Genomic DNA, 26,692 nt, shown 5'->3' on the forward strand with positions numbered 1-26,692 from the left:
AATTACTTTGAAGAAAGCTGGAAATTATGTCCCTTAAAATAATTAAACAAATAAGGCACCAATGTTTTTGTAAGATATTTACATCTTTTTAGGACATTCGGTAGACTGATTCCCCACTGTTGTTTCAACCCCAAAACTTGTTTGTATTCAAAATTAATTATGACAATGCATATTTATATTGAAACAAACTATGATAAAGGGAATTATATTATATAACAAAGGGCAAGGTCACCAGAGTTCAACTATGTTATGATATTTGTTTTCATCATTGATAAGATGATTCTAATGTGGATTTTTATTATTTTATAACTGACTTATTTTAAAGGGTGGTGGTCTTCGTGCCGCACATGTGCAACATTATGTGTTGATAAACATTGATTTTCCCACAATACAATGCACTATTTTAATGAAATCATGAGTACGACTTTTGACCTGGGTGTGGCTTGCACTAATTACCTAAAGTCTATGCTTCTATAAATCACCAAAAAAATTACCTAATTAAAGTTGGTAACATCTCAGTTTATCTGCACATTACAGTCAAAGTCACCATCTTTGTTTAAATTAGGCCGATATCTCACACATGCAAGGCGCAACGACCACAACCCTTTAAATTAAATATTTGACCTTTAAATATATATAAACCATGATGAAAAACATAAACTACAACAATAATTGACTTACGATGAAAACTTGTAAAAAAGTATATTTTGATAAATATAATGAATTATTTTCTAAAATTCGCATGATTTATGATTGTTTATTTATGACGATTAATTCCTTAACTGTATTGTTTAGATTATTATTATTAATTTTATGGGACGGTGGATTCTATGATCTGAAGAACAGTCATGCCAGACCTTGGTACCAGAGAATTTTACACATTGTTTGAATCATAATGCTCAGCGTTCACAATTAAGGGGTAAACCATTTTGAATCATGTTTGCATCTTTTTTTTCTCGGTCTCATAATTGTACATTTCTATTTTTCTGGAACGTGTCAAATTGCATTCACTTTTTTTTTCTTTTGGTATCTAGTTTGCAATTTTTTTTTTTTTTTTCAAGAAACCTTACAGGCACCGCCCACCATGATTTTAAATAAACCTTATGTCACACAATTCACAACATGTTGATGACATCACCTATAATTCTCTGAACCGTGCTGATGACCTCCTCCAATTTCCCACCTACAACCCAGCTCAATACATCATGTTGACCTGTGCATCCAGCTTGACCTGTTTCTAGTTACTAGTATACTTGTCGAGTTGCTAGTTTTGAGTATCTGTATTTAGTGACTAGCATTTTATCCCCAACTACACAGCATTACATCCTGCACTTGTGACTATTTGGTTAATATTTCTATTGTTTCCGTTTTGAACAGTTTCCATGGTAGTTTTTAGAAGCGTTTGATGTACATCCGGGAACTGCCACTCATTACGCTGTTATTTTTTTTTAGTTCGAGCATGCGCAGAAACACCGGCAACCATAGGGCTATGAAAGTAAATAATGGCGCTCGCCAAAGATCTCAGGCACTGACTGACCATGAAGAATCGATCCAATCTATCAGCTTCCTTTATAGTTCTTCTTCCATCTTCTAGTTGAGGTTGGAATTGAAGAACCACGCTTGCATCTGTACTAATTTTAGTTTGTTTTGTTACACTTAGGTGGGTAATTAAGCTTCTGAAAATCTCCCAACCTTCTCTACGTTCTGTCGGTCCGTTTCCGCTTGGCGAACGTCATTCAAATTGATTTCTCATGCATATTTTTCTGTGGATCTTTCAGAGTCTAAAACCAGGCCACCGCCTAGGAATTTAAAACGTCAAAATGGAACTGAGGGTCGGAAACAAGTATCGCTTAGGTCGAAAGATCGGCAGTGGTTCTTTCGGTGACATATACTTGGGTAAGTTGTTCGACATTCTGGGGCATTTCCCATATTTTCTGATACCGTGTTTTGAAAACACGGTAATACAGACACAGCTGTAATGGCCGAACACGTATTAAATGCAGCTGACTGACTGTCTTTTGTTCCTTATCATGTGTGGTTCGGCAGCACGACGTATTAATTTAGTTATGAAACGTTTTCCACTCAGAAAAAAAATGTTTTTTATATGTGTATTTGTAGGTACTAATATTACGAACGGCGAAGAAGTGGCAATCAAGCTAGAATGTGTAAAAACCAAGCACCCTCAGCTTCATATCGAAAGCAAATTTTACAAAATGATGCAGGGAGGTGGTAAGTCTCGTTATTATTTTATTTTTGTTGGTGAACCTGTTTATCGCGTAAAACAGACTACTGTTTTTTCCCTGTTTTTCTGTGTTTATATACACCTCTATTTTGTGTTTACGGGGCCTTAGTGATGTACGGTGTCGGGTATCCATATCGGATTTATTATCGGTGTGTCAAAAACCTTGTTAAATTTCTTTTTTCACATCCATTTTTTCGGGGGGGGGTTGATTTTCGATCATTCATACATTTTGTTTTATATTATGGAACTAATGAGAAAATTGATGAATATACAAATTACAAATACTGGGATTATTCATGATAATTCATGAAGAGCAAAACCAAGAGTGATTTTAGACTGTCATGATGAGGGTTTTATAATATTATTAATAAATTGCTGACAGATTTGAATGTGAAATAATATTGTCATTCAGTGAATTGGGTTAAATAAGGTCTATCTCCATTAATTGTCTATGATGGTTCAGTAAATTTGCCATGCCCATGAGAAAATGTCTCTTATGTAGATGTAAGAAAACTGTTTTTTTGACAGTAATATAGATTGCAACAGAATGTCAATCATGATTTCTTCAAGAGGGATAAAAAGTATTCACTCTGCAGTGGGACTAGATATTAATTTGTTACATCTATTTTCACATAAATTTAAATTATTTGGTACAGATTTCTCGACCTGCCTTTTTTCTGTGATTCTAAGGAAGCAGTTATTGAAACCCATCATCATTTGAGGTCACTGGCTGAGTCAGACACAGTCATCGCACATGATTACGTCATCTCTCATTTAAACGTTGTCATCACAGGTACGCTTAGGATAGATTCACAGTATTTCCCTTGCCAAGCAGTTGTAGAATTCTTTATACAATCGATTCCTCTCCACTTGACTGTGGGAATTATATTGGAAAGAGGGTGGTTAGACTTGCCAAGCCCTCAAGGTGTCTGTGACATTGAACTCTATTGAGTTTCTTCTCTTGTTATTGTTTCCAACCTTGTTAAACTTGAGACTTGATTCTGACCTAGGGTATCACTAGCCTTCTCATTTATTTCAACTCCAGTAATGTACAAGGACAGCAGTTGTCATTTTTATTGTGTCTCCTGTTTACATGCATTTTTATTGTTCGTGGAATTGAATGAGTGACGTTAAACTTTTGAAAGGTTAATGTCTTGTAAACAAAATTAATGTCAAGATGGATATTGGTTGCATTTTGTGATTGGAGCATTGGTTGTTTTTTGGGAGGGGCAGGTAACATGCACTTATTAAATCTCTTCAAAAGGCTGAGAATTCACCTGGTAATGCTGCTTGTTTACGGGTCAAACAGGAATTGATATTAAAGCTTTGCTTTTACATCTTAACTGAGCAGTCTTTATTGAGTGTACTGCCCAACAGTTTTGCCACCATACATTTTGATTAGTCGTAAATCTATATACATTATTTCTGCCCGGGTGATAAGTTAGGTATTTTTTTTATTGTTGAGTGTTGAAATAAAAACAATTTGTTTTGCTAAATTTCACTAAAATTTCATCCATCTAATATCTGAAAAAAATGTGCAAAAGGGAAGTAGAAATAATTCACATCATGTGGTTTACTGTCAAATGTTCAATTTTCTCTGCTAAGAATTTTCAGAATTTTTTTGTTTCATTGAGACAAAATTTAACAAAGTTGCCCTGAAACTTATGATATTAAAGCGAATTTACAGGTTATTATGTAAATTATTACATACTTCTTTTATTCAGCTTGTGGGAAACAATACCTTCTTGTATTGATCAAAAGAATGTTATCTCTTATGTAAGGAATTTGTGCTTGCACTGAAAACAACTATGTGCTAGTAGCAATATATTAGTGTATACTGGTGTAAAATAAAGCTGGCCCTTATAAAAATATTTCGTTTCATTGATAAAATCAGTTTAGTTAAGAGTGTGGGTGTAGCCATTCTACATTGTACTGGTTAGCTGCTCTGTGCATAACTTTGCTATATTTAGAAGAACACGAGGCTGGAAAACTGTGATCCCTGAACGTTTTCTGATGTGTAACATTACAATGCATTTTTGAATGGTGTCCGATTTGTAATGTAGCAGCTTATTTTAAAATGCATTCCACAGGGAACAACTTTATAGTTCTTGTTCTGTGTAAGCTATGCCATGCAGTAACAACATCTTAATAAAAACAGTGGGTGCTGGATAGCAAATTATTTTTTCAAGAAGCCAGGGTTATTTGTCAAGAAGGCCAGGGTTACTTAAACGTTGTTTGTTTTTATACCTCTTAGAGTGTGGCCATTACACAGTTGACAAGCTGTGTTGTACATCAACAAACATTACATTTACAATTACTTATTGTCAATTTCTTCAACTTTTACGGGGGGGGGGGGGGGGGTGAACATTGAGGAGGGATATATGTTGCCAGATGACTTCCTGTATGCTTGCCATGTTCAGTAGCCTTCGCATTCCATTTAACAACTACCTAGTTGTCTTATGTTTGCCAAATAGTTGTTTTTCATCGAAACATTGCAGTCATCATGCAGTGCCTGCTCGTTTTTTTTTTTTTTTTAAATCTGTTTCCCATAAACATGTCAGGCCCAAGGCCACTTTTGTTATCCTGAACAATTGATTTTATTTTTTTGGAGCAATCCACATGGCTATTGTTTTTGTTTTGTTACCTGTTCATCCTTGTGGACTGCAGGGCACGGCACCTCTCTTGAATCTTATTTCCAGTCATGATCTACTGTTTCAGGCAAGAAAATATAATAGTTTGCTGTGTGTAAATAAACGGGGCAAGTAGTAGATGATGGCATCCTGAAGTATGCTAGACATGCTGTGTAATAGTACACATTACACAAGCTTACAAAAATGTCCCTGTATGGCCAGTGCTGTTCTTGATGTACGTGTGTTGTTGGCTGCTATTGTTCCATTAATACAGTAACAGCTATTGAATTGACGCATGTCATACTAGTTATTACTGAAGGAGTAAGCAGTCTGTCATTTGGCTAGTGTAGTTTAGGTAGTCTCGTACTTTTGTCAGCTTTTCTACAGAATACCCCATCACTATGGTACACTGGCTTTTGTTCTGTACAATTCCACAGATTGTATAGATTTGTTCTTTTTAACATCTGACTGATAACTATGTTGAATGGCAAATGTGGAACATAATAGGAAATGTTTTAAAATGCTAGTCTGTACTTGTTTATACCAAAATTCCAGCTGCCAACTCCATTACTTGAAGTAGGTCAAGTCACTATGGTTGCCGAGTCTTGTACATTTTGTATTACCATATTTAAACTTCATGAATTTATTGTATGAAGGTTGTGGTTTATCTTAGTTTTGTTGTCAATATTCACAGAATATTTTATTCTTAATAAGATAATTTGCATAATTGACTAAATCTCTTTTTACAGTAGTTTTCTTTCCTAGGATCATTGCGTCTGCAATCCTAGGTTCTAATTTGATTGAAAAATTGATTGCCATCTAGCCTGGTGTTTACAATCAGTAGTGGTAGCCACATGTCTAAATTAGACCCCAGGCCCCTCCTGTTGATGAGCTTAATTCAAATGTGGACACCCAACAGAGCATTGTACACAATACAATCCTTTCTCACTGACAACTTTCCTTACTTTTTCTAGTTGGAATTCCCACAATAAAATGGTGTGGTGCCGAAGGGGATTACAATGTCATGGTTATGGAACTACTCGGTCCAAGCCTGGAAGATCTCTTCAATTTTTGTTCAAGAAAATTTAGCCTTAAAACAGTTTTACTTCTAGCAGATCAGTTGGTAAGTTCTTAATTCAAATATCAGATTACATGTAATATGGCTTCTTGTGGGGTGGGTGTATTGTTTTTCATGAATATGGAAATAAGAATTGATTCAGAATTAAATCTTGTCTAGTGAAATGGCTCTCGTTCAAGTACTCTTGTCAACATTTTGTCTAGATTGTATTATGCTTTAAGACAGCTGTTTGAAGGTGACTGCAGGACTGTTGATGTAAAATTAATTTTGACTTTCGTTTATTTGCTTTAGGCTTGAAAAGGCCCATTTCACTAACTTGGAAGGGAGGGGGTGAAATTAATCACTGCATTAGCTAGATAACCTGCTTAAAAATAGTAGACATGCTGAGAAAAGCATATTAACTGATGCCTGTCGTTATTACTACCTAAGGGTTGGGTGGTACAGAAAGGCAATGTTGACAGGGTGCATCGAAAGTTTACAGTTGTAATAATATGGCAAAAAAATGATTTGGGTGCAAAGGTCATATTAAAATGCATTATAATTGATTCATATGGTCTTCTGGATTTAGATATTCTTTCTTAAGAATTGTAATCAATTACATATTTGTTCTGTTAGTAGTCCATGGGCTTGTGTATATGACAGATGTCTATGCTCAAAATAAGTCTTATTTGAATGATTGAGCAAATGAAATATTTGGTTTTTGTCCACTTCTATTAAAAATATGATTCTTATAAATAGCAGCTATAAAATTTGGCTGTGGCTTTACAGGCTTTTTTTGTATCATGGTGGGGATTATGTGATGTATGTCCATACTATATAAATAATCGTACTAAAAATATCTTATAGCCCCACAAGTTTGGAGAAATTTTTGCATTTTCTTACATAACACAATTTTCACTCTAAGACAGTGGGTATTTCCTGCATCTCTCCTGGATTGCCTTCCTGATATTTTTTTTTGTTTGAGTATCAATTAATACAACAGCATTCCTGTCCTAATTAGACATCTGAAGCTGAAATGTTTCTTTCTCCCTAGGAGGGACACACTCTTGCCTGTGCATGTCAAATGAAAAGCATTTTGACAAAAGCAGTCTGGCTCATTAGATACAAACTGACACTGGTACTTCTTAATTAGATTTTATGTTAGCTGTTTTTGTTGAAATTTCATATTTTTATGTATGGTTGTGTTTAGATAGATATATAGACCAAGTGAAAATATTTCCAATATTAGCCAACATCTTTCAGTGCAGATGCAAGCATATGTTATAAGAGCAATTTTTGTCTGTATTGAAAATTGTATTTGCACCAGTTTGACTCTCTTCTTCTTCCTATTCCCATTATCATTGTAGGATGGAATTCAAACAATCTGCATCTGTTCCCCATACCAGTACTTTGAATGATAATGTATCCTGTCCTATTTTGTCTTGTCTTGTCTTGTCTTGTCTTGTCTTGTCTTGTCTTCTCTTCTCTTCTAACAGTGTTCTCCCCAAAGCGTTTTAGCGTAGCGGGGCCGCTACTCCATTATTTATGCCGCTACTCTGAGAGATTGCCCGCTACTCTGTGGCATTTCCTGTTACTCTTTCTTTTAGCTTGTTAATACACGTGCGAATCTGTTAGTCAGCGTCATCAGCGTCCGGTACTGTGAGCCAAATCAGGTGTGAATAGAAACATGTCAGTGATTACGCAAAGACAATGGACTAATACAGCTTCGTACTTCGACAATAAACACTTTCGCCCTATTTAATTGGGGTAATAGCGAGTATTTTCTCAGTAGCATATTTGGCTGGAAGAAGCAACGATGTCAAACAGCAGAAATATTACGTTGTGGTTCCGCGTAGAACGCCCTGCTGGGCCCCTGGTTGCGAGCGATAAACCCACCAGCAACGCGGTCACCGGTACCCCTGTCGGCAGTGGTACTAAACGTGTCCAAGATGATGTTACAACGAAAAGTGCAAAAAAATAAACTCTAGATTTGATGCACAATGGACAACAAAATATACGTGGCTGAGAGAAACATCCGATGGCAAAGGTAAAAAAAGTATTTATTTGTAGCGTTTTACTTGGAAGCGAGTTTTGACCTAGTTTAGTAAATTTTTGTATGGCTTCATTTTTTGCCGATCGTCGAAACATTTTTTTGGAAACGACCTTCTTTCTGGAAGTTCAAAAATTGTTGGCTACGATTTATCAAAGTAACTAATACTAGTATTGTGTTTTGAAATAGTTGGGTAAAGTTTATCGTGGCAATTTTTAAGTTTAGCGACTTTTCAAAATGGCGGCAATTTGTTTATTTTCGTGTTGATCGTGACGATATTTTTTAAATACAAGTATTGATTCGCTCCTATTTCTTATCTTTTAGGAATGCTGTGACACATATGTGGAAAATTCAACTTAAAAACATCCAGAAATAGTTCTTTGGTATGGAATTCTATGCCATGTATAACTATTACGAAATATGCTATCGATAAACACGCACACTCGGAGATGCACAAGAAGGCCATGTCATTTAATAGAAGTGGGAAGCAAAGAAAATCACGGCGTTCTCAAAAGCTGCAGATCACTGGGCTTCCATGAAAGTCCGAAGAATCAACATTACATAGAAATCACACAGCAGCAGATTCATTTAATCTTCTACATAAATTTGTTAAAAAATAAAGACACATTTTCATCCATGCAAGCCTGTCATTATTGTTTTTTTTATCTTCAGACAAATGCTAATAATATGTAAATTATATGCAAATTAGCCGCCACTCTGATACATTTTTCTGGGGAGAACACTGTTCTAAACAGTCTGCCTGTTATGTAAAATACAGATGACTCATCCCTTCAATATGGACAATGCAAGTGTTTTCATTCTTGAAAATTTATGTTCCACATTGTTATTAACCATGCTTACAAATTTTTGACAAAGGAAAATGAGTTATGTGGACTTCTCATTGTCAGGTGATAAATTACTATTTAAATATGGTCATTACTAAAGTCATTTCACTCTGCATAGTGAAGGTCAATTTTTGAATAAACTCTATTATGAATTACTTTTATTTCGTTAAAGGTAATAACAATGTTATACGCAAGAAATTTAAAATTCTGTGTATATAAAATTCAGTCCTTATGCCTGCTAGGACAGTACATTAAGATTTATATAAATAACATAAAATGATGTGTGTTCTATGGTGAGATGATTCCATTAAAAACAAATACCGTACTCGACCGCGTTAGCACCCATGCCCTGGCAAGCGCCTACTTTTGCGCAATTTTTATATTTGGGGGCACATTCGGCAAATCGCCCACCCCTTCAAAATGCAACTAATTTAAAACTTGGTCTTGCGTAACGAATCTTGGTAATCGTTTTTATATGATACAGCGTGGATATCGACTGCTGTGAACATGTTGTGAATGCGTAGAACACGGTAACCGTGCGTAAACTACACTTCGACAATGACCTGTTAATATAAGTAAAATGCGGTAAATATTTTATGCTATATACAGTTTACCTCCCAACAATGGCTAGTTACTAGTTTTTTTGAAAAACTATGTCGTTTATTCGCTGAAATCAATTCCAACAGATCGTACTTCGACATCGATAATTCACTTCCGCATTGAGTTACCGGAAAGTCTTCGGGAATTTCCGAAGAATTGCGTCAGTACAACACAGCATTGTGATTGGTTAATAACCAACTTGACCCATTAGGTCAAAGGACGCCGGTGCAGGTGAAATCTGCAAATGCATCATGGCGGAAAGTGATTTTCTTCGAGAGTTTGCGTACGATCCAACACCTTCGTCAGTGGAGATAATATGACAATTTTGACTTCGACTGTGTTCCAACAGACTCAATTGTTTATTATTCCGTAAATTATGGTGGTACGTAATTAATATTGTAATAAAATGTGCATATTTTTTGTGATCATTTCTGTTTCTTCGTTGTGAAAATCAATGACGACTCAACTAATTTCGTAATTTGATTTCCCTCAAAGACGTAATCTGTCACTTGATGAATAAAATTTTTCATTTGCACTCTTTTTCGAGGGGGGTTCGGGTAAGCGCCCACCCCTAAAAAATCGTGATTTTCTGAGTTGAGGCCCTTGGGCGCTAACGCGGTCTAGTATGGTATTTATTGTCCTGTGAATGGTTATGACCTTACACATCAAAACTATTTTTCATGTAAACTAACTCATATGGATTCAAACTCATCTCAGTCATTTGGTATGGACCCCTCCCAATTTGGCATGGAACACCCATTTCTGAAGTAGCATTAAATTATGTATGATAATGATAATTTGAGTGAAGCGAAATTAATTGTAATTTTATTTGCGGCCAATTTACATGAAGAGTTGCCATATGGTATTTGTGTACAACCTTTTCAGTACATTGTGAATTTGCAGAATTCTTGTAGGTTCATGAACTCAGTTTGACCCTATGACCACATTATCGCTCTATTAGTAGTACATGTGCTTTACATAAATGACAGGTATGTCTATGGCCAGAAGTAATAATTCAGTATACAGGTTCAAGGACCTATGGCATAAATAAAGTTCATTGTGTTTATATAAAGGTTAACACATTTTCTCTGTTAGTAGTGTGGAACTAATAGGTAAATGAGTACTATGTCTTTAGTCAAAGTGTTTTAATGATCCAGCATACAAGCAGGGTTCTCCACAGTTTGAAAATTAAACAGGGCACGCCAATGTGAAGTGGGCGTGGCACATTTGAAATGTGCATCATTGGCAAGGATGTTAAAAATATATAAACATAAATATAAACATTTACATGTTCAAGCAAGCATTCGTGCGGACTTCTTGGTGATCAGCAATGTCTGTGATGGTACGTCGGCTGCGCTGGTCGTTTACCGACCATGCAAGTGCATAGCTGCCCGGTTGCTGCCTTTGTTCCACTCGTCGGTGATGATGTTGCCGCTACCTAGTCACGGCGTGAACTTGGTTTTAATCATAGACCTTATGTTTAACGAATGGTTTTACCGATAACGATTTTATATATTTGACGTCACCCTGGCAGTAAAAATATGGGTACGGTAATGCACTTTTCTAGGCCACATGTTCATTTTTAATCGTGTTGAATAAACTTTTTGTTTGGTGGTGTTATTACCTCATGGTGACCTGCTGCGATAACAAACCGGAATTTTCACAGTTGCACCTTAAAACAATAAACCAGTTACCCTGAGCACAATGAATCATCTTCGGAATGAGTGTTGGCCTGTTTTGTAAACAATTCTTTGTCTGGGACCATGCAGGGCGCACAGGAAATATAACGGGGCGCTGACAATTTAAAGAGGGCGCCAATTTCAGATAACAGGGCGTGGCGCCCTGTAAAAAACCCTCGTGGAGAACCCTGTACAAGAAATTACTTTGTGTGTGTGTTGGGATTAAAGTTCCATTTCTAATAGAGCAAATACAGTAAATTTTGTATAATAGAATGACTATTGTTCATTGTCTTTGAACATGATGATCTGGCCGAATAGATGAACTGACATTTATCTCCAAATACTATGAGTGATTTAAGTTAGCTTAAGTAATTGGAGATTTGGTACTAACATGGTCCATTTAAGACCATCAGAGACATTGTATGAAATTCACAATGTCGCTGTCGATATGTTTTGTTGATAAGCAGAAATTGTGCCAGCTTTAAGTCGTCAATCATTGCCAAATGCTGAGTGTTAGCCTTATTAAAAAAACAAATGTCTCACTTTCTTGCAGATTAGCAGAATTGAATACATTCACTCAAAGAACTTCATTCATCGTGATGTAAAACCAGACAATTTCCTCATGGGGCTGGGTAAAAAAGGCAATCTTGTTTATATCATAGACTTTGGCTTAGCCAAGAAATACAGAGACGCGAGAACACATCAACATATACCTTACAGGGAAAACAAGAATCTCACTGGCACAGCAAGATATGCCAGCATTAATACACATTTAGGAATAGGTGAGTTGTCTCTTTATCTCTGTTAGAATTTGTGCAATGTGTTTCGTCACAGCATATGCATTGAATACGGAGGGAGGGGGGGGCAAGAGTATTTTATATTCAAACCTGGGTTAACCCAAACCACCTGAAGAAACCCAATTTTGCGGTTTCAACATCCCAGGACGACCACATGAATTTGAATAAAAATGGTGTTCATTTTAATGGTGTTCATGTACTATTTTTTCTGATTGACAAGTTATCTTTCAGTGTTTCATCCAGGGCGCGCGATTGCGCGATTCGCGCAAATACTTGAACTCAGCGCCGCCACTCAAAGGAGGACGGGGCGATCATCGCGCAAAATCGATCTTATTACCACTCCCAGCCACTCCCTCAAATGAGACGGAACACGCGTCTGACACACACTTTTTGGACTGAACCACTTACATAGCACGTATTGGGCACGAGTAATATTGCAAATGCAACATTGTATATCCTACGCGAGGGAAGTTAATTGCTTCCAGGGCAGTAGTGTGCGTGAATGCCACGTGCCTGGAATTGTTTTTGTTACATTTTATGATGTATATTCCATCAAAGCTCTTCCAAAAAATGTTGCCTTCCTGGTTGATACTAGTACGTGATGAATAAACTCTTACGTGTGATTGCGTGTGTGTTTTTTGTTGTTACATTTTATCAAGTAGATTCCATCAACGCTCCGTAAAAAACGGTGCTTCCCCTGTTAAATTTGTGATGAATAAACTATTTTGAAGTACGATTCCTTAATTATCCGAGGGAGTGAAATCATTGTTTTAATTTTTAATTAAACTTGTGACGTGATTCTGGTTTTCATTGAGCGCCAGTTTCAAATTTACGTTCTGTGTCCTGGTTTTCTGTGCGGCATCCTAGTTATTTACTACGTGAATATCATGAAAAGGGGTCGACTAATAACAACGTTTTTCAAGAAAAACGTCGATCAAAATGAAGACGAAGTCGACGAAAGCAATGATGCAAATAATGCAACGCAAAACGAAGAAACTGACAACGCTGTAGGACCTCTCGATCTGGAGTCATGTGTAGACCCGTCGTCGCCACCTGCTAAAAGGGGGAAGCAAAGTAATTTTCAGTCGTCATGGCTCAGTAAACCGGGATGGTCTGAATGGCTGGAACAACCGAAAGATGGCACGGGCATGAAGTGCAGAATATGTCTCAAATCTGGAAAGCGAAACCCATTCACTGACGCCGACGGTTGTAAAAACTACCGCACATCGACTGTTGCACGACACGCCAGCAGCGCTTTGCATTTGGAAGCTGTAAAAGCTACGATAATGCGAGCGGACATGGAAGCAGCCGTCTCTACCGTCCTTACCAAAAAGCAAGACGCCGTTATCACAGCAATGAAAACCGTATATTGGTTAGCTAAAGAGGCTATTGCTACCGATAAATATTCTTCATTATTAGAGTTATTGCGCGAGTCTGGTTGCGAACATGTTGGCAACTTGCAGGTTGGCGGTAATGCTACCTATCAGTCGTCCACGACAGCCGAAGACTTACAGCAAACAATTAGCGACGTTATAACAACTAAAGTCTCGAAACGTATTCAGAGCTGTGATATGTTCAGCATCCTTACAGACGAAAGCACTGATATATCGGTGACTGGGAGGCTGGTTATGTATATACGTATGGTAAATGAAGGATTCGATGTGGAATCTCATTTCCTCGGTAATTATCACCTCCTTGAAAAAGATGCGGCATCAATTACCGACAAACTGGTCGTCGCAGTGCAACAAAGAGAACTCGATGCTAGAAAAATGATGGGCCTGGGAAGTGACGGAGCATCGGTAATGGTAGGAAAAAATAATGGAGTTAGTGCCAAGCTAAAAGGAACAAACCCATTTTTAATAAATATTCATTGCGTCGCTCACCGACTTGCGCTATGTACCAGCCAAGCAGCCGGCGGTGTTGAATATTTAAAGCAGTACAGAGAAATTCTCACCAGTTTGTTTTATTATTTTAAGCAGTCTTCGCTCCGTTCATCACGATTTAAGGGGATAGAGAAAATTCTTGATAGCCCTGAGCTTAAGATAAAGGAGATTCACGCAGTGCGCTGGTTTGCATTTTACGATTCTTTGCAAACAGTCTACCGATCATGGAACGCACTTGTTACGTACTTCGATCAGAGTGTTCTACATAAAGATCCAAAAGGGGTTGGTTTACATAAGCAACTGACGCAATACAAGTTCGTCGCCATAACATGGTTTTTGATGGATGTCATTCCAATTGTAACTAAACTGAACTTAATATTTCAAAAGGACAGTTTAGACGTCGCGGCAATTAAACCTACCGTAGACACGACAGTCCAGCAACTGAAAGATGTACGTAGTGGATCTCTGCATGGGTATTATGAAGCCCAATTAAAAGAGCAAATCAATGAAGACGGCGAGCTTATGGGACACAAACTACAAAATCGTCAACACGTCGATTATGTTGAGAAGACCAAACGCGAATTCCTCGATAACCTTATCAAGAACATCGAAAGTCGTTTTCCAAATGATAGTACCAGTGTAGTATCGGCGTTTGATGTTCTCGCAATGCGTGACTTGTCATTCGTACCAGCTGACGAACTCTCCCACCACGGCAATGATAGAATCGAAGTACTGATTTGTCATTATGGCGAGACGAAGTACGACAGTCAAGGCAAGCCCTGCGACCCGATCATTGTCCCTGATGAGACACGACACGAATGGTCCGTTGTGAAAAAGCTCGTCCTACAACAAGCTTATCCACGTGATAACCTATCATTGTTGTGGAAACTCATAAACAACAACCACCGTCAAACAGTGCCAAATTTGATCATCTTAGCGAAGATTGCCGTTACGCTGCCAGTTAACACGGCTATTTGCGAGAGGGGCTTCTCAGCCCAGAATAAAATCAAAACGTGTCTACGCAATAGAATTGAGGAGCGCGCATTGAATCGCCTGATGACCATTCTGATTGAAGGTCCCCCACTCAAGGATTTTGATTATGAGGAATCGCTTCGCCAGTGGAGAATCCAAAAATCGCGGCGCATATTCCTGAAAGAATAAATTTGTTTTGACCGGTTGCGTTGCCAATTCAACGTGCCCAAATTTCTAGTCGGCACGATCAAAAGATAAAATGTTGCAAACTTTTGCGTGTTTACGTTCACCTGTCAATCATTCCAACTATGTTACAGCTCTGTTTTTGTTTGAACCGTTCAGCTTGTTTCGTTCAGTTTGGCTGACTGTTTTTCTCCGCTTCAGAGCATTGATCAAATAAATCAGCACAGCAGTGGTACACAATTGATTGAGTTTCAGTATTTTCACCATGATGAGAAAATTTGCAAATAGAATAAATTAGCATATTTCTACCTAGATATTGCAGGCAAATAAAAAATCAGTGGTTCAAAAATCTCATAATATTGTGTCATCACAATTTATATTGTGTTTGCCATACTAATTTATTGAAATTATTTTTATTTGATACAATGAATATAACATTTTTGACTAATGGTTTATTATTATCCAATTTTTTGTCAGTTAAATAATTTTATAACTTAAGTTGGTCCATGAAAATTGTTCTTAATATGACAGCAGTATAATTATTATTTGAATAGAAACATTATTCTTACCCATGATATTCATAATTCCAACATATCCTTTTATGTTTATTGTATATTGTGTACCAAATATATTTACATTAAGTCACTCTGACTGATAAGGGTGAAAATATTTTATTGACCATGCACAAATTCAATTACTGTTTAGCCATGATGCAGCACAGGAACTGTAGTTATTAGTAACTAATAACTAATAATAATCTTCAGTGCATTTCAGATAGGTTTACTGTATTTGCATATTACAACGTCATTTGGTACAATATAGTATTGTCTTGAATCCACTCTCAGTTTTAGATAGACATGTACAATTATGTTAATAATACTTTACCGTTATACTCCCAACTTTAATAAAAAAATACAATACCCGTAACCTGTGTTAATAGCAAAATCTGTTTTGTCATCAATTTCCATTCCCCCCTTGACAAAGTGAAGTCCCCCTCAATTTTTACACCAAAGGGGGACAATCCCCCCTCATGGCTTCATCCTAGATGAAACACTGATCTTTATGTACCGGTAGATTTGTCAAGACCAGATAGTTGTCCCTAAAATGTGTTTTTTCATTATCATTTACAAGACACTGCTGAAATTGTTTATGACACTTAGTATGAACATAGAGCTCAGTGGTATGCTTCTTATCTTTTTTTCCTATGTGAAGTTTTTTGGATTCTTTCTCTTTGAAACTGTATTGTAAGAAAAACCAGGTTCCCCTAATCATGGAGGTAAAAAGAGAAGGAGTCACAGCCAAGCTTAGATCAAAGGTACCAGGATGGTCGCCGCTGTTTGTACATGGATCAGGGAGTTTATTTGCCGAACGAATCAAGGAAGACAGTTTCCTCTTAGCCCAGTGAGGATTACCATGAATTAGCATTCTACGGATGCCTTCGGCAGCACTCTGTGATTTTCGTGACAATTCTGTCAAATTCTTACATGTTATGTCCTTCAATTCAGAAGACGTAAACGAAATCGAAGAGCATATTATCGACAAAAAATTGTTTTCCATATGCTATGAACAAAACGATTGCTCGAAAACAAAAAATGCAGCGCATTTCTTGACGCACTGCCGTAGGAAGTAGGAAATACAAGGGATATAAACTTCAAAAAGCGTCATTTCGAATCTCAAAATTCAGTCTCTGGTACAACGAGGTGCAGTCCATGCCATGCACCATTGCAAAGATCATTAAACAAGCTTTATTGTGGACTAAAAACAGTACTAGCAAGGTTTCGAAACATTACAATATTGCTGATTCAAAAATACAACGGGAAAATGTGCTGAAAAACGAAAAATTCAAACTTTCTCGTTCTCACGAACACAATTCCTCTACGTATAAAAGATCTGCGCATGCTTTATGTCCTTTGACATTTACTGCGACACCGTAAAACAAGACCTTGAAATGTGTACTGTGCGCAGCAACGCTCAAGAGTAAATGACGCATCAGCGACGATCCTGGGGTGAAAGGACGATAAGACAAAGAGAATTATGGGATTAAACTTGTTTAAAACAAAAGTTTAGAAGGATTATTTTGGCTGTGACTCCTTCACTTTTTACCTCCATGCCCTAATCTAAACCTAGGTTTCCCTGGTCTTTCTTTCTTTGTTCTGTTTGTTTTCAGTGGGGGTGTTAATGTGTGTTCACCAGGAAGTCAGGTTCAGTCTTACTGCAAATTTGCATATCGTAGGTCAATTAGGTTTGAATAGGGCTGGAAAGGGCAGGCCGGGTTAACCCAGGTTTGACCAAAGTGTTTGAATATGAGATCAGCCCTTTAGATTTTTGAATGTCAACATCTGCCATAACTAGGTTGTCACATCGTTTATTTATTTTAGCATAATTTCTACAAAGCTACATCAGAACGACACTGTCATTGTGTGGATGAAATTTTCCCTAAACCTGCCAATTCTTGATCATATCATGGCAAATGTTGACAAAAATGAATCAATTTATTGAATCAGCCTAAAACTATTCTTATTCTATTAATTCATGTCGAAGCAAAAAATAATTTGTATCCTATCAATTTGTGCTATGATGTTCACCTTTATGTCAGTTTTTCCAACATTTATTTTTTGTGACACCAAAACAAGGGTGATGTTTCAAATAAATACAGTAAATAAATGCCCATATCTTGTAAGATGCTTGTGTTTATCCAGAATTTAATGTTGCATAAATTTTTTTGTTGCTCTTAATTTCCGTTGTATTGATAATTTAAAGCAGGGGTCTATAATCCTATTTCATTGCTAAAAAAAATTATGATTTTCATTTTCATTTCTCTAAATAAAATATGGATTGCAAGCAATTTACATGAGCTGAGGAAAGCTTCCAAGTACATGGCTTTGGTTGAGAAGGCACTTGGTTTCAACACCAAATTTGATATTATTCCTGTACACAAAGATAATCTTAATACCTAAATTTTTCTGAGGGCATTGAGGCTTGTCTGCCCTGTTTGTATGCAATCCCTGTGTAATGAACCTTGTACACCAGTATAATTATTGCATTCTGCTTTGTCATACTGTTTGTCTATTCTGCATGTCATTTGTATTTACCTAACCTCTGTAATGACCCCCTCATTGCCTTTACACTTCTACTGGTTACAATGATTGATGAATTGTCAGTTCTTGAAACGACCAACAAAATACCAATAATATGTCTAAGCTTGTGATCTATTGACGTTTAAAGCAAATATATAAATCTCTTCTGGATAAAGAGTAGTTCAATAAAAACTACTTCCAGTCATCTGTAACATTCAAGTGTTTATTCTTGATGATCTTTGATCCCAAGGGATTTTCTGCAGACTTGATGCCTTCAGTATAATGTGGGGGCCTATAAATTCCATTTCCTGTCTGTGTAACCTGGTATGTTTTGCTCCTGATGTATTGGCACTCGGAGGTAACATCTGTGAAAAACAAAAAAAAAATCAATAAATTCATATGAATTTTGTTACCTAGAGATGTTTTATTTGACTAGAATTTAAAGGGTGGCAGTCGTCGTGCCGCGTCCTGTTCAATATGGGACTCGTAGTGACGTATACAACGCGTGTAAAATACATTGTTTATTTACATGAAATTCGAACACGCGCTGCGCGATGTCAACCCGCGCGCTTTGAGCTTGAATAGCAGATTTGTGATCCAGTGCACACCTTGCATAGCATTGGTGCTGTCTTTATTCAAGACTATCTTAGTCGGTGATATTGCTGTTTACTGAATAACTTTTACACATGTTTGCATATACAAGCCAGACATCTTGGGATGTTTCACACTAGCATTACTACTGTGATTGATATGCACTGTGGTGATGTGATATTAATATTTAACCCTTTGAGCACCATTGTCAAATTTTGGCACCATCTGCAAAATAATTTTGTACAGCCTACTCCTCTCATTATGACAAACCTTTAGATCAATAACTAAAAGCAATGTCTGAAACTGTATGGTCCAAAATGATGACATTTAGTAACAATTTTACAAAATAGGAACATGTTTGCGTTGAATTTTGGACAGGAAAAATATCTGGCACTTGAAGGTTTGAGCAGTAGCCTTAAGCTTTGCAATCAGCCTAGTAACTACGCTGAATAATGTTTCATTAAGATGAGTCATTAGCGTATATATTTTACTTGTTTATCCTTGCAGAACAAAGTAGGCGAGACGACTTAGAGTCACTGGGTTATATGCTTATGTACTACAATCTCGGGAGTCTGCCATGGCAAGGACTAAAGGCAGCCACCAAAAGACAAAAATATGAGAGAATAAGTGAAAAGAAGATGTCAACACCCATTGAAGTTCTTTGCAAAGGCTATCCATGTAGGTTGAAGTAGTCCGTTGTTTTGTCTGTCTGTCTCTCTCTTCTGCTCTCACTTTCTTCCACCTTATCTTTTCATCCACATTCTTGACAACCCCATTACACCACACCCATGTAATTCTCTGTTTCTCTTTGTGTTTTTTTGTCTTTGTCTCAACAGCCGAGTTCGCAACTTACCTGAATTACACTCGGTCATTGCGATTTGATGAGAAGCCTGATTACTCCTATCTCCGTCAACTCTTTCGAAATCTATTCCATAGGCAAGGCTTTACATATGACTACGTGTTTGATTGGAACTTATTAAAGTTTGTAAGTATTTAGAAGTTGCACTAATGTCATGTTTTTTTCCCTTGTATTTAATCTGTACGCAATTATAGCGGAGTTTGCCACGTACCTGAATTATGTCCGTTCCCTGGGCTTTGAAGACAAGCCTGACTATTCCTACCTACGTCAACTCTTCCGAAATCTCTTTCATAGGAAAGGTTTCACCTATGACTATGTCTTTGATTGGAACTCGTTGAAAATTCATGTAAGTACTGCGTTATCCCGTTCCAGAAATTTTACTGAAAGTAAAACAAACTAAAATCTAGTTATGGGTGAAAGGTGTAGGAATAGTTAGAGGGAAACAAATTAAGCCAAATTGCGTTGTGTACATTATATTGCTACTCGCATTTTGGTTCCATGCTTTCTCTTTGAACAAAGATGTATATTACAAATTGTATTCACATGGTGAAAAGACAAAGCATTGGAATATAGAATGTAAGCTTTGAAATTTATTGCATATTAAGTGGTGTAAGTAGTTTTATACCTTGACAGTCACAATGCCGTAACTCCATGCATTTATGGCATGGTTTTTTCTGGCCATATGGCTGTCATTGTCAAATTAATTTGTTAATGTATTTGAATTCCGTTTTCAAAGAAGCAGATAGATTCTCCCAATTCCTGCTAATTTCCAATGTGTGTCTACTATTAAAGGGAAGTCCACAAATTGATGTATTCTGAACTTGAACTTCAGAGTTGAATCCAAAAATGATATTGCCTTAACGTATATAGAGCGATTATCGGTATTTTTGAAGAGCACTTCGATTCCTCTGTAGTTCAAGTCTTGTTCATTATATGCACTGAATCTATAATATCAGGGAATATGTATACAATTATTCCTTGTGTATCATCATTTCATTTACTCTACACTAAAGTGGAAGTCCCATGACGCAACTGGAATAGGCACAAGACTCCCATTCAAGCAAGCGATTTGAACCTCTATTTATACCTTGGCAAACACAAACAGACTTTCCAAAATCTGAAAATGAGAAAACAATATATGCCCAACCTCCTGTTGTGAAATGATAGTTTGTCTAAGTAGTGAGGCGAACTTTCTATCGGGGTTACCAATAGAGAGTAGTAAAATCGGTACACCTATAGCAATGTGACCTATTATGAAGTATAACAATTTAAAATGTAAGTGACTATTAACCATGCCACCAATGCCACTTGAATTGAGGATTTCACTGCTTCGGAATTGTTGCATTGCTTGGTTGGTACCTCATAGATTACCATAGAAAAGATTGTTTGAAGGGGTGGTGGCAATTTCAGTAACCATGCAAGTATTTTTTGCTCCTGTGCAGAAAAAGCATGAAATTGTATCTGTCAATTTGTATGTCCATCTTGTCTGTGTTTATTTAAAATATATGTACATAATGTGCATGCAAAGTCTGATACATAGTACATCTTGATAATGCAAAAATGAAGGTCAAAACACAAGTCCCTGTTTTCGAACTGCTATAGAACGGGACAAATATGGCTGTTGACCTTATGCGATATGCAACGTGGAAGAAAATCCTTGAGTCGTGAGGCTTTCCCTGACCAGGATTTCTCTCTCAGTCAATGGCTGAATCGCAGATTAATGCCAACAGTTCAAAATAGCCATAGGTGAATAGGCAGGTTGAAAACCCTTCTGCCTAAATCTGGTCATTTAGAGTACAATTTTATGTACAAGGTAAAATCTGTAATATAATTTGTAATTTGGTAGTGTATGCACAAGGGTTTAAAAAGTGATGGTTGACAAACGTTTCCAATCACAAAATGCAGTATTTCAGCACCATATTTGCTCCATCAGAAGAACAAGAAATGCATTAGAGGGGTACGGGTATAACCAATGTGGCTCAAAATATTCATCCTTAGTGAAAGCACTGGTGCAACTAATATTAAGAGATAATATCCCAAACTGTTCTATGTTGTGTCTATCTGTAAATGTTTACTTGATAATAGTATCGTTGTGTTGTGCAGGGTGGTTCTTCCAGGGTCCCCCATGTGGAAGATGATAGAAGAGAAAGGGACCGGGAACATCGGCACACGCACACATCAACCACCAGAGCATTACCAGGAACAGCCAAATTTAAACACGATTCCAGTGGAATGCCTCTAGGTGCTGGTGCACCAAGTCCAGGCCCTGGTAAGTATAAGGCTGCTTGGTAAGGTGGTGGGTTAAAAGGCTTAGCGTTTTAAAGCTCTACTGCTCCCTGATCTATGACAGTATTCACAAGATATCTGGGTCAGCAAATGGTCAAAAGGTACTCTGCAATCAGCAGCATTTAAGATACGGAATTGCACATTAGCCTGTTAGGATTTAGCATAAATGTAACACGGGTAACAAAACAAGTTTCTGGTTGAATTTTGATGTTGAAACTAAATCATCACTCTTGAATCTATCATGTATTGTAAACATGATATGTTATCATTACCAAGATGCAACTTAACAAATTAATCTACTTGTTGCTGGTTGACAAGAAAGTGCCGTCTCTTTTTGTCATTCAGAACACGTACAGTAATTAAATAAGTTGGCGAACAGAGCATTTATTTATGAACAGTAAAAAAAATGTATTTTTTTCCTGACTCTGATATTTATTAAATCTGAGTAAACAATCGCTGTCCACACATGGACTGTTAAGTACGGTAATCATTATATTAGCGTTTTCAGCATTAAATTTTTGATGCAGAATCAGTGACTGTGTAAAAAGTGTTGTAGATTTGATACTTGCTTTGTGTTTGGCAGTTCATGGCAACATTGATATAGCAAGTTTACAAGACGCTGGTTAGTAAAGATTCAAGAATGATTTAGTTTCAACATAAAAATTCAACCTGAAACTCATATTTTTTTTCCTACGTGTCATTTATGCTCCTCGGTCAGATGGCTACTGGTATAAATTTATGAATAACGCTGTAACATTTAAATCTGGTTCATGATACACTTTGTATGCTGAATGACTCGTAACCAAATATAGGAGACATCCTGACTATGACTTGACTTAGCTGAAACATCCACATGGTGTTTAACTTCACATCTCAATGCACATTTAAAAATTTATTTCCAATGTTCCAACACGCAGTATAGCTTTAATTACTGATGTTCATGTATTTGATTTTGCACGGTTTATGATATTCTCTTTGCATTTATAACTTTGCTTGTCGGATGTCTGAGTGCAGAAGAGTACAGTCCTTGCCTAAATTAATCTTGAGTTGCCTTTAATTCAAAACTATTGTCTAAACCTGAGTGGAGTCAAGTGAATTTTCATGCCCCACCTACTGCATAGTCTTGTTATGTAAACCAAACATCTGTAAACAGAACGCTGTTTATTAATATTGTTCTTAGTTTTCAGTTCAGGTGTTTTTCACTGAACCACTTAGTAAAGTGATTTATAATTGGCACAGATGTATACTATGCAAGCTCAAGCATTAGTTTAAGTATTGACTGTACCCAAGTAAAACCATATTTAAACTAAACGCCAGTGAAGCTAAAATGATTAGTAAACGTGGCTTTCAGTTTAGACCGGTTTCACTTGAGATTGGTGTAGGTTTGTTGGTACATGCATGCCATTCCACCTTGTCTAAACCACATTGTCACTATATTTGCAAACTTGCTTTAATCCATCTCACTGTGTTATCTTGCTTGTGCTAATCCAGATCCTTGTCACATTATGCTAACTAACAATCTGAGGGGGAAAGCGGTGCATGTCTTGTAATCCTTGCAGTACAGTTGACTTGAGAACAGTATATTGATAAGTGTATATATATATATATTAGTGTAGACGTTTCCTTTGTTTATATGTTTATGTTGACAAATATTTTGAATCTGCATTTGCTGTTATTGACCTGCTCTGGGTGAAATTTATTTTGTACCTCTGATCTGAAAAGTTGTCTTTAGAGACTTGGTTCCTTTCAAAGTTGATGTATTTCATTACCTATACTACAGTCTTGTGGAATTTATGATCAAGACTGTCGACAAAGACGAGTTCAGGCTGCAATGAGGAATACAAAAATAATTTTGATGACGACGTGACTTTGGAACCTCGGGGGAGAAAAACTACAAAAATAATTTCCAATTTGATGACAGACCACAATGCTTACAAAAAGGAGTAATTTCAATTTTGATGACGTACCTTAGTGATTGATGTTGCATTGACTATAAAAATAAGTTTCAATTTTGATGAAATGGCGGTATTTGAGTCCGCAATAATGACTACAAAAATTAAGTTTCAATTTTGATGACGTAGTAATGTTGATGGGGTTTCTCACTATTCAATGAATATTTTGGTATTGTTTGCTCTTACTTATCTCATTGTGGATTAGGTTCCTATAAACGTGCAGAGGAGGTCAGAGTAAATCAAAGAAGACAGGTGGAAGGCAAATTGAAGAAATACAGATCAGTGACACAAGAAACCCAGCCAACCTAAGACAAGTCAGCCCATAAAACGAAACAATGTATATAGTCAGAAATAATGCACTTGCCAGACATTCAACTTGATCTGAAAATCAAGTCAGTCTGCAGGGGGGGAAAAACTGCATACGCCGTAGAAGATTTTTGTGTCTATAATGAACTAAAATCTGTTCTTTTCTACTTTCAAAATTGACAGTGATATCGTAGTAGGATGATGGAAGTTATGGAATTAGGATGTTGTGACAAAATGACAATGCTTGAATGTTAAGGGTCTTGTTACCTTTCATGCAATCCATCCGTCATTTCACAAATTTGTTATGAACTGCATTTAGTTTTGCTTCATTTATTTATTGCATGGGGTTTCGAGTCAAAATCTGACTTAAGTAGAGGAACCATTCGCTTATTTTTAAACCTGTATCTTAACTTGGTCACCTAACTATATCTGACACATTATGTATGCAAAAATTGTCTTCTGCCAGCCTCCCCTCTGTCATACAAACAATTTATGTTGTTTATGCCGTTGTGTATCAAATGTAGTTTCCAACATTCGATACAGTGAATGAGCGAGTAGTGTCTCTCCTTCAGATTTGAATTTAATAAGATTAAAGATTTGCAATTTGTAGAATGAGCTAAAATATCTGCTCCCATACTCAGTCTGACTAATCCTCATTTAGTATCTTCATTGTTGTGATTTAACTGTATCGCATTTTCTGTACCTCCAATAAGGGCCTGCATGTATTTTGTAAACTTCAAAATGTAGTCCTTAGATGTGTGATGTTTTTTTCATTTGTATATTTGGCACAATTCCCCATTTGCACACTTCTATTGGAGAAAATGCGTTACTTTTTTTATGTGCTTTCATGAACTAATAAATCTAGACATATTCTTGATGTGTTCTGTTTGTCATAGCATCAATGGAAGGTCTGCATCTTTGACGTCATTGTGACAGTTTTACCTATGTCTTCAAATTGCTCTACAAAATGTTTATCTTTAGGCAACTGTATACAAAGTTACGTCTGTGCAAACCCTCTATTGATGCAGTAAAATGTTTGTTCCATCTTTTAAATGTTTGCGTGCAAGATGCTGTTGAGTTGTCCATGCAGCACACGGCATCGTCTTTTGCTCATGTACTAACTCCTACTTCTGGGTTTTGTGTGATTCCTGTGTGTTTGATGCGCATAGCCTTGCAAAAACTGCTGACTTTGCCCATAGCTGCAGTCAGAGCATAGAGAGGAAAAAAGTGTACATGGTCTTTGTTTATTACTTTTTACATTACTCAGCCAATCCATCTTCCCGTCCAGTTTCACGAGCAGAGGCCCAGAGGAATGTCAGTCGTCGACTACACCGAGGCGTACCACCCATATCCAGTGCTGATCCATTGAGGCGGGAGCCGACACGCATGTCCGCGTCATACGCCACTGTGAATGGTATGGGCAGTGGGCCGCTGAGACCTGATACAGCCGTCAAGGACAGGGAATATGATATCACGGCTAGATCATCGTCATCACGATATCTTAAAAAATAAGTGAGATATACATGTTAGCTGTGACTCGTCAGAATTCAATATTGACTAATTTAAACAGGATATCGTTTGCAGTTGTCAAGCTCATGCCATCCAAGATGTTTTTCTACAATAACTTATTGATGTGCTACAAGTGTGGATTTCTCGTAGTCTTTATAAATACTTTTGAAAGAGAACTCTCGTCTGAAACCCGCTTGATGAACACTTTTTGAATACAACTTTCTCCTGAGGTGTGTTTATTGAAATAAGCAGACTGCTGACCTTTCTACTGGCTTTATCAGTAAAAACAGATGTTTTTTTTTTTTATTTTATGATGTTCTAAGTGACATTCGTGGGAGTCTCTTTCAACTGAGAAAGAGGTACGTACTGTGTTGTTGGTATTGCTTAGTAACAAATGTACGTCAGACAAGCAGTGCCGAACAAAATAATACCGGTACACACAATAGTTGTGCAGCTTTGCCCGCAACTTTAGATTTTGTTGAAACAAAATTGCGTAATGTGTGTACTATGTCTGCCTACCTACCCTATCAGAAATGGCATATTTTGATACACAGAAAGAAGCCTTTGTAAGTCTCCCAATTATTTTTTTTTTCGGAAAAAGAATTTTTTGTGTACTTTTTGTGTGAAAATACTTGTAAATATAGGAAGTTGTTTGTACCTGGTGAATGTTAATCAGTCTTGTTAGCCACCTCATGTTCCCAGTTTTTGTTTAGACATGGCATGCTTTTGTAGGGTGTGAGCACTGCATCACTTGAGATCCAGACCTCTGAGTATATGAAAATGTACCTTAAATTATCACTTGATTCATGACAGGAAATTTGAAAATTTTGGCTTTGTTTCTGGTAATAACAAAATTGATGCTATTCATTTAGTTACAGTTGTTACAGTTGATCAAATGCTATTAAAATTGGGAGGAAAGGTTTTGCCAACAAATCATACCATTTGCTTGTAAACTGGGAAAAGATTTGCATTGTCTGCATGAACATTAGTCTTGGCTTCAAGCAAGAGGTGGCATTTGGGAAGATGGGGTGGCAGATGACATTGTATCATTAGTGATGTAGTTCTGTGGCATGTTTGTGAAGTTCATGTGCACATTCTGGTCATCTTTAATTCATCAACTTGTCGATTTTAGGGTGCCTAGGCATATTGACTCTCTTTGTAGAGTGTGCCTAGT

The 26,692-nt window shown here is 36.9% G+C and overlaps 1 protein-coding gene across 5 annotated transcripts; it reads left to right on the forward strand.

The window, feature by feature from the left end:
* The first annotated feature begins 1,489 nt into the window (after positions 1-1,489).
* LOC100371814 (casein kinase I-like) lies at positions 1,490-25,824 on the forward strand. Of its 5 annotated transcripts, none has more exons than XM_085502416.1 (9): positions 1,490-1,660; positions 1,779-1,896; positions 2,119-2,229; positions 5,847-5,995; positions 11,657-11,885; positions 19,114-19,284; positions 19,660-19,811; positions 21,569-21,734; positions 25,298-25,824. In XM_085502416.1, exons 2-9 carry the CDS (start codon positions 1,821-1,823, stop codon positions 25,519-25,521), a joined length of 1,278 nt encoding a protein of 425 aa, XP_085358542.1. In that variant the 5' UTR covers positions 1,490-1,660; positions 1,779-1,820; the 3' UTR covers positions 25,522-25,824. The 5 variants fall into 5 exon arrangements, with proteins under 5 accessions (XP_085358542.1, XP_006813449.1, XP_085358541.1 ...); XM_006813386.3 differs by lacking the exon at positions 19,660-19,811 and adding an exon at positions 19,443-19,591 and having other exon boundaries at positions 25,277-25,694; XM_085502415.1 differs by having other exon boundaries at positions 25,277-25,694.
* Positions 25,825-26,692: the final 868 nt, after the last annotated feature.

Source organism: Saccoglossus kowalevskii, chromosome 8, assembly GCF_978046115.1.
Source record: "Saccoglossus kowalevskii chromosome 8, keSacKowa6.1, whole genome shotgun sequence".
Taxonomy (NCBI): domain Eukaryota; kingdom Metazoa; phylum Hemichordata; class Enteropneusta; family Harrimaniidae; genus Saccoglossus; species Saccoglossus kowalevskii.

Coding starts and splice junctions, on each gene's coding strand:
- LOC100371814 (XM_085502415.1), top strand. CDS start 1,821: ATGGAACTGAGGGTCGGAAACAAGTATCGCTTAGGTCGAAAGATCGGC. Junction 11,886..19,113: donor TAATACACATTTAGGAATAG/GTGAGTTGTCTC, acceptor TTATCCTTGCAG/AACAAAGTAGGCGAGACGAC. Junction 19,285..19,659: donor TCTTTGCAAAGGCTATCCAT/GTAGGTTGAAGT, acceptor ACGCAATTATAG/CGGAGTTTGCCACGTACCTG.